We start from the raw sequence: 9,196 nt of genomic DNA on the forward strand, positions 1-9,196 counted from the left end.
AATTCCAGTTTAACTGAACATACTATGTTTTATCTGGAAAACCAAGCTACACCCCCAAATAACTTTAATAACTTTAAACTGGTGTCTGTTGACAGGATGGGGCTCTGGGGCATTTTCTGGAAAGAATTCCCACTGGCTTTCTCACTGTAAACATTTTAGGTCAAAAATCAAGTGGTGGTAGATTGCCATCTAGTGGAAGGATGGAAGTTGCTAAGGAAAAAATTTGGAGTAAACCGATTTTCTTATTCCGAGATTTGCAAAGAAAGATTCTACTGTGACCAACAGCAGAGTCCCATGGTTGTACTGTCAGAAGATGAAGACGGCAAGTGTAAGGTGGGGGAGGCAGGAGCAGATGGGTTTTCCCAGAGGTTCCAGTGGAGTCACACAGGAGCAGGACCCTCAAGCTGCAGAAATTGCTGGACCTTGTGAGAGAGGGTTCAGCCACGAGGACTCTGCCCTCGTGAATGGATTAATGTCATCTACATGGAAGTGGGCTGTTAAGAGGTGAGTTCAGTCCTCTCTTGCTCTTTGGCAGATGCCATGTGATGCCTCTGTCACTCAGTAACATATCAAGGAAGCCCTCACCAGATGTAGTGCCTGGACCTTGCTTCGCAAACCACAAGCAAATATATTTTAGACTCCCCGGTTTCCAGAACCATGATCAAATACATTTCTGTTCATTATAAGCTACTCAGTCTATTGGTATTCTGTTGTGACAACATAAAATGTACTCAAACAGTCAATAATGGTAATATAAAACCAAATTGGGGACAGGAAAGAACAAGGGAAAGATAAATCTACTCCCTGAGGCAGACATAATAATATCCATATAACACAGAGAAAGCAAAAGCACTTAATTCTTGGTTCAGCCTCTATGCTCAAAGAAAGGAAATAGTATGGAAATTAAGAGTTGGGCATAAAAACGTAAGGTAGACTTAGGACCCAAACCAGAGTCTCACAAGTGCTTAAATAATTCTATATTTTGTTCAGTGAGAACAGGAAAGGTGATCTGAGCCTTCATAGAGGCAAATATCTTGATTTTCAAAGAGATGGTTTTTAGAAACTAAAGGAAAAGAACTTTAATGTGAAATTCCTACAGGCTTCTGTAATAGATTGTTAAGAGAAGGTTTATCAGCATTTTGATAATATGGTTTACGGTTAATAAACACCAGGCACAGTGGTGCACACCTGTAATCCCACCGACTTGGGAGGCTGAGGCAAGAGGATTGCAGATTTGTGGGCAGCCTCAGCAACTTAGCAAGACCCCTCAGCACTTTAGCAAGACCCTGTCTCTGCATAAAATTTAAATATTACAAAGGGCTGCCTATCCAGCCCTTTGTAATATTTAAATGTTAAATATTACAGTGCAAAGTGTACAGTGCAAAGTTCCCCTGGGTTTAATCTCCAGTACCAAAATAACAAATAATTACAAACAACAATTGGTGTTCCAAAAATACAAGCCACACCAAACTCATCTTATTTGTTATGTAGTTAGGTTTCCAAGAATGTTAGATTATCTGATTGCTGTACAGACAATGTGATTTGACTTTATTTGGTCAAAAATGCAGTCCCCCCACCCCACATCCACCCACAGACAAAAAGTCTGTGGGAAGGTGCAAACAATGGCTTTGGACGATAATGGAGTTGAGGAGCGTTTGTGCGACCCCTGGCAGGTTCTGCAACAGCATCTTCTCCTGTCTCTCACTCCGCTTCCTCACTGGCCTTTCAACCCTGCCTCCCTAGCCCTCAGTCGCTCATCTCCTTTCTTTTAGAACTACCTCCTGGTTTTCCTTGGTCACGTGCACCTGTCTGTCCCATTAGCTTCCCCTGCTCCTCTTCACTTCCTATTTCAGGTGACATCTCCCCATCCTCCCACTTTGTCTTGCTCCCCTCATGAGCTTGCTGTAAGGCCCCTTTTTCTCTTCTGCTAGACCTTATTTCAGGAGAGAGAAATCCCTATGGCTCTTTCCCTCTTCTGTGCCCTCTTACTTCTCATGCAGTCTCTACTCTCCATTCGTCTTTCTGGCTCTTTTCCAATCCCTCTCCCGGGTGCCACACCCCCATCCCTTCTCTTCTCAAATTGGTTGATGACCCTCCTTCTCAGTCTTCCCTTTAGCCCTTAATGTGCTGAAGCAGGACCTCAAGCTTGGAGCCAGTGGGTTCTAATGAATATTTCCTCCTTCATTGCCTGATTTGGCTGACCACTAGCAGATGGAAGGAAGCCATTCAGGTTCAGTGTGGATACAAAGCCCGTCTGCGCAATGGAGCAGGAGGAGCAAGGCCCACACAGGCACATCCTCACTCTTTGCCATTCCTTCATGAGCCCTGGACCCACTGTCCAGCCATCAAGGACAGTTTCATCATTGGTCAAACTGCGTCTTTCCTCCTCTTCCCTCAGCTCAACCTACCACCAAAACTCCCTAGACTAGCTCCCAGCCCCGGGGTGCAACCATAAACAGAAGTGGTAAAACTGAAGTTCATGGGTGAGAGCTAAGTGAGATACAGCGATCATTTTAGGAGATCTCTCAAGGTGCTTCTTTTGGTGTCTCTGCTAGCTGGGGTGGGGGAAGACACAAAAGACCCTGGATCCTTCACCCCTGGGGCATTGTCCTGCACAGGAGAGGACTGCGGGCTTGCAGTTCTTACTCGTGTAATTTTTTGGGTCCCCTCATCCCTTATTCTTTCTTCTTATCCTCTCCCCCAGATAAGAGCTTTGGGGAAATTAGTCACAATTTGCAACACTGGAGAGTTGGCTTTGAACACCCCTGGACTTCTCTTGCAATGCTAGTTCTACAGGACCCAAGTTTTAGGGACAAACCCAGACTCAGGTTTAGATCTAGGTTTGTGAATAGAACGTGATTTAATGGCAGGACTGAAGGAAGAGCTCAAGATGCCCAATTTCTCCTTTAGGGGAGCCAGGAACAATACATGATCATGTCCAGTGGGGACTCCCGAACAATTACATCTAACAACTAGTCAGTGGTAGGCAACGGAACTCCTCCTAGGTTGAGGGGAAGGACTCACAATCAGAGAACACAAGGTAGACTAGTTTACTGCTTACAGTGGCCCTCAGGCTTAGTGTCCAGCAGTGAAAGGAAACAACGTACTGACACAATATTCACAAGTAACCTGGGCTCCCCTTTCTTCAGGACCATCATAGAGGTGTGGGGGAAGGGCAGGTCCAACCCTCTTCCTTCTCTAATGCCCGGCAAGACAAGCACACACCGGGGAGGCATCCGATCCCACCCAGCCCAGAATCCTTCCCAGCCCTTCCATCAGCACCCCCTGTGCAGGTACCCCAATCCTGTCCCCCCCATGCCCAGGACCCTCTTTCTACTCTTCGACTCCAGCTAGGGAGCACAGCCATTCTTGTCTTCTTTGACCTCCTCCAATGCTGTGGACGGCTCCAGGGAGAAGACAGGCTGCTTTTCTTGTGCCTTGCCGAGTAAGGGCCCAGTTCCTGGTCTGGCCCCTTCTGGCAGCGGGTCAAGACCTGGAGAAGGCTGCCTGCTCATTGCCTGAGCACCAGGAGCTGTACACAGATCAGGAAAATAGCCATCTGCTCCTGAGGGGTGCCCCAGTGTCTGTGGGTAGAGTGGACCAGGGAAGGGCAGTTCTGGCAAACAGAGGTCACTCCAGGACACTGCACCTGGGAGGAGGGTCAAAAGACATAGGAATGATTAGACAGGACAAAGAGCATCAAACATCATTCAATGCCTACTAGAAGGAATTCTCTTTTACCATCCACAGCACCACAGCTTAGGACCCCAGTGCAAGTCTTGGAAAAACTAGCACCAAGCTCTCCCCTCAGGACCAGGAAGGCTCCTGGGCTCCAGGTTCATCGGTTTGGTAATATGGACACAGAGTGGACCTGGGTCAGGCCAAGTGCTGTCTCTTGCAGTCAGCAAGGACAGTGGGGCCACCTGGATGGGTCTTTCATCCCCTTCCCAAGAATTCTCAATGAGTGGATGCTTCTGGGACTTCTGAGGTCCAGGTGGACTAGTGACATGCTGACATAGGCTGCCATCTACTCTCTGCCATGTGTCTTTTACTCATATTATTTCTAATCCTCACCAGGTCCTTCAATGATCTGCACTCTTGTCCCCACATCCAAGTCCAGGACACTGAGACTTAGGAGACCTGTAACTAGCTGAGCTGGGACAGGTAAAAAGCACGCCCTGCCTCAGTCTACCCTGCAGATAATGAGGCTGCCTGAGCCTCTGCACCTTCCTCAGTCATAAAAGGATCTTCTTTCCCAGCCCCAACTCACCCACATTTCCCGCGGGTGGCTGCAGCAGAATCTGCCCCGATGGAGGGCCTGAGTAGTAGCCCTGTGACATGCCCCCACTGGGACCACAAGGAAACATAAAGAGGGGGTCTTCCAGTGGTGGAAAGGTCAGTGAACTGGGCATGGGGAAGGGGAAGGGAGGCAGGTATGAAAACTGGGGCTGGGGAGGTTGGAAAAGCTGAGTCTGTGGAGGTTGGGGGAACTGGAACGGTCCCGGCTGGCTGCTTTGTGGGTAATCCTGGGCTTCCGGGTCTTCCAGATACGAGCAGATGGGTGGTGAGGAGATGCTGTGGGGGACAGAGGAATGTGTAGTGAGGTCCAGAGGTGGCCTGCTTCTTGCCGCACAGTAGGCGAGACCTTCTGACTTCCTCCCCCCAGCTCTGTGGGCACCCCACACTGCTTCCCGCCCCCCCCCCCAGTGCTCCTGCCTGTCCTCTTTCTTTCTGTTTCATTGCAACAATATCCTAGGTCATTCCTACTCCAAATCCACTTTTTAAAATATATATATATATATATATATATATATATATATATATATAGTTGTTGATGGACCTTTATTTTAGTTATTTATTTATATGAGGTGCTGAGAATCCAACCCAGGGCCTCACACCTGCCAGGTGAGCCTGTACCACTGGGCCACAGCCCAGTTCTCACTTACCCTTTTAATTCCCATCACATGTACTATTCCTTGCTCATCGCAGCCCTTCCCCCCTCTCAAGGTCTGAGTTTTCCTCCTTTGTATCCCTCCCATAATAAATCAGGTCTCTCTCCCTCTTAGGTCCCATACCTTGTCCCCCAGGATCCAGTGGGACTGCTCTCACTACCAGGGACATCTGCCAGCAGAGACATCAGTTGGGGGGTGTGCACAGGGCCCAGGGGAAAAGGAAAGTTGGTTCTTCGAACAGGTGGGGGACTGAAGAGTGGTGGGGTCACCACCCTCTGAGTACCCTCGCTCTGTTGGATGGGTGCCAGAGTCTGGTCGGACATCATCAGCAGAGGGGGCTCTAGGAACAGAAGTCAAGGAAGGACTTAAGAAGACAGCCAGGCAGACCTGGGACTGTGGAATGACAGACCTGTGTGAAGCCCAGGGTCCCCTGAATGGGCTCCTCTGGCCCCAAACCCTGGAGAGCTTTGTCCCATTCCCATTTCTTGGGCAAGGACCCTCTGAAGGGCAAAGACCTTTCTTGGGCAAGTGAACCCTCTGAAGGTAGGAGCTCACCTGGAAAGGTATCCAGAGTGGGCTCTGCAGGGAAGGGGCCAGACTCCCCGTCCATGGGCGTGGGAAGTGGGGGCTCTTCTGTAGAGCTGGAGGCAGAGAAAAGGGACTCTGAAGCTCTGGTGGTCTCTGGATTTAGAAAAGCATCTCAGAGCACAGAGGGATACCAAATCCATAAACTCTGCCTCCTGTCAGACACTGGCCAGTCACAAACTCTAGCAACAACCCCAGGCCTGACACCCAGCTTCCAACGCTTGCCCCTTCAAGATCCCAGGATCCAGTTTGGCTTCCACTTCTACCTACTGGAAGGTCCAGAGGGTTCCTCACCTGCACTGGCTGCTGGCAGGAGCTTCAGGATTGTCCTCATTTTCTTTCCCATTCAACTTCTCAACTTTTCGCCACTTTGCCCGGCGATTCTGGAACCACACCTATGGGGTAAAGATACTTGGAGAACTTGAGGAAGGGGGGAGGAGAAACTAGAGTCCAGGGACATCTGCCAGCAGAGACATCAGTCAACACGGTGCATGGCTACATAAGGGTGGGAGGTCCTGTCACCACTTTGCTTCGGAAGCCTGCCTGTCCACTTGGTTTAACAACCAAGGCCTCTGCACCTCTTTCTTCTTCTGATAGTACATGGCAGCAGCACTATTAGAAGCCCGCGGAAAGGCACCACCTCAGAGACCCAACTTTAGCCTCCCTGCACACTGAGGCTGAGCACGTGCCCTAACCCACAGGAATTCCAATGGGTAGCTTCTCAGCAACCTCCTACCCCTGCTGGTTAACCAGCCCCCTTTACCATGATGCGCTGGGGAGTGACCCCCACCGTCTGGGCTATCTCCCGGCGCTTGTCACCATCAGGGTAGTGATCTTCTTGGAACATTCGCTCTAGCTCTTCCAGCTGGTCTGCAAGAAGAAATGGGCAGGAGGAAGTCAATCACAGTGACATGGCAAGAGAGAAGAAGAGATGCCTACCAGGTGTCTCCAGCAGATAGGACCACTGTTCCTGCCCCAAGAGCCTTGCAGCTAAGTTCCCCAGTGGGCCAGCCATTCTCTCTCGGGCGTCATGTCTGAGACCTGTGCGGGGTTTGCCATCCTGACCCTTCGTCCTGGTCCCAAGCTTGCTTTCTGCTGAGACAACCTAGCCTTCCTCTTGGGGCCAAAGGCACTGCTGTGGGGTCAAGAGAGATCCAGGACAAAGTGATATACAAACGGCTTACCTGAACGGTAGAGGGTTCGAGTCTTTTTCCGAACTTGGCAGTTCACTTCTGGGGGCCCCTTCTTCTGGTCTGCGTTTTGGCTGTTCTGGGTCAATGTGCTGAGGAGGTTGGCCAGGTGGCAGGGGCCCCGGCCTGACCCACAAGGCACAGGGTTGTGAGTGGCACAGGATGACTTAGCAACACTGAGCAGTGATGTTGAGGCCGGATCCGTGGCATTGGGTTTTTTGTGTTTACCAGGGCCTGGGGAAGCCGGTCTCTTTACTGTCTTTGCCTGTCGTGCTAAGAGGGAAGAGCCTTGCCCCTGAGACTGGGGTCTGCCTGGGTTCTGTCTGTCTTTGTGGACAGCCCTGGAACTGGATGGCTGGCACACGCGCCTGGCATTAGCACGAGTCGGTTCTCCAGTGGGCTCTGGAGGCGGCTCCTCTCCTGAGATGGCACAGGGGGGTGGCAGCTCTTTTTTCAGGGTGTCCTGAGTTTGGGGGGCTGACCCCTGCTTCGGTTCCTCCTCCAGTTCATCAGTCAGGGACTGGCCTCCACCTTCCTGGCCTGTGGGAAGCAGCAGCCACTGACCTCAGCCCCAGGTAGAAGCAGGAGTCTGGGCTCCAAGGACATGCTGCTTTCTGCTCTACAGTGGACCTGTTGTTGGATCCTAAGTTTTCATCTGTCTACCTATCAAAGGAGGCCCTAATTCCAGACTTCCCTTCTTAATTTTATGGTTGTAAAGGATTAGATAATCCAACTGCTTTGGAAAATGTAAACAAACATATATAGCTCTAAGAGGGCCTTAGCCCATGCTAGGAGAGTAATCCTAATTTAGGATGCTTCTTCCCCATTTTTCCCCCCAGATACCAGGAGTTCGAGGGACAGCCATCTGTTCAGGTATTTCTAAGGGACTACGGTGGGGCTGAGGGCAGACTAGGAAGAGAAACAGATTGATTAGAATTCTGCTTCACCTGAGACTGGAACCCAGACATGACTGCCAGCAGAAGTGACAAGGCAGGTTAAGATGGGTTCCAGAGCTCAGGTAGGGAGGTCAAAGGAGGTAACAGGAAGGACAGGCAGGAACCCTCCCCTTCCCTAGCACCCACTCTCCCTGCCAGCCCTCCCCAATCCCATGCACCTCCACTTCCTCCCAGTGTCCCCATATTTCTCCCCTCTGCCCAGGCCAACCCTCCCTTTACAGGTGAGGGAAAAGGAGCCCATTTGGAATCCTTTAAGCTTGCCTTCCTTTCTTCTAGCTGACTGATTCATCCAGAGCTTACCATGGTCCAGGCATAAGGCTGAGTTAGCGCCTTTCAAAGCTTAGTACAGTGTGCATTTAACCCCGGTGAGGAAGGCACTTCTCCCATATGAAGACATGAGGATTAGAAACTTGAGTAATTAGCGTAAGATCAAATAGCATAGAGGGCACAAGTTCTCTCCAGGGTCACCCAACACTCCCCTTCACTTCCGGACTTACTCATAACTGGGCTTACTCATGACTTACACATACCTACGGTCCAGGTCCAGGGACCTGCTGTATCATTTCCAACGAAATTGCAAAATTTTGTAAATAAATGTTAACTAGATAAAGGCCACTGTTATTTGAATGGAATTGCATCATACATTGTAATGTCTTAAGAAATTATTTTCTAACAATATGCAAAGCAGGAGGGTAAATTCTGGCTCAGGTGCTTTATCAAGTTGTTTCCTGGGACACACAACAGGCCTGAAGTGCAGGAGCCTGTCTGAAGCTGGTATAGAGGGTGCGCAGCCACGGGGGTTAAAGGGACAAGGTTGGATGGAGATGTGGGCAAGGAGGTGCAAATTAGCTTAATGGCGTTTTCGTAGTGCCTGTAGTGTAGCAATCAACCTGGTACAGATACAGAGTAGGTGCTCAACAAACATGACTCTCTCTCTCTCTCTCTCTCTCTTTTTTTTTTTTTTTTTTTTGGTACCAGGGATTGAACCCAGGAGCGCTAAACCACTTACATGTCAACTTGGAGTGATTTGCCCTGGAAGAAAAGTGACGGGCGTCAGCCCAGCCCAGCGTTTTGTCACCTGTGCAGTGGGAGATCTGAACCCCTAGTCAGGGAGGTCTGCGGTCACCTCCTGCCCCACTACAGCGCACCAGCTACCCAAGCTCTTAGGTCGTCTAAAGCGGGCGAAGTGGCCAGAGGACCCCGGGCCTCAGAGAGCCCCCCAAGCTCGAACCCCTTGCGCGCTCACCCAGCGGTTCCCTGCAGGGATCCTCCCTGGGCTCCATGGCGTGGACTCCCGCGCCGCGGCCGCCGGCTGGGGCTGCACAGGCGCGGCTTAATGAAGCCTCGCCGGCGGGCAGGTGTGCAGAGCTTGCACGAGCCAGGCCTGCAGCTCGAGCGCGCATCCCCTCACCCCCACCCCCAGGGCGAGGCCGACCCCGGAGGCTCCGCGCCCGGACAGCTGCAGGGTCTGGGAGCTGGGAGCGCTGCGCCCCTTGCTCCCCTCCCCCGCAGG

The 9,196-nt window shown here is 50.9% G+C and overlaps 1 protein-coding gene across 1 annotated transcript; it reads right to left on the reverse strand.

Annotated features, from left to right (window-relative positions):
- Positions 1-2,883: 2,883 nt before the first annotated feature.
- NOBOX (NOBOX oogenesis homeobox) lies at positions 2,884-8,966 on the reverse strand (the record flags this gene model as incomplete). Its single annotated transcript, XM_081283342.1, has 8 exons — positions 2,884-3,649; positions 4,271-4,575; positions 5,076-5,292; positions 5,508-5,593; positions 5,832-5,932; positions 6,301-6,407; positions 6,722-7,291; positions 8,930-8,966. 8 exons carry the CDS (start codon positions 8,964-8,966, stop codon positions 3,351-3,353), a joined length of 1,722 nt encoding a protein of 573 aa, XP_081139468.1. The 3' UTR covers positions 2,884-3,350.
- Between the last annotated feature and the right edge of the window lie 230 nt (positions 8,967-9,196).

The sequence above is a fragment of the Spermophilus citellus genome (genome assembly GCF_964194105.1).
Source record: "Spermophilus citellus genome assembly, chromosome: 3".
Lineage (NCBI taxonomy): Eukaryota > Metazoa > Chordata > Mammalia > Rodentia > Sciuridae > Spermophilus > Spermophilus citellus.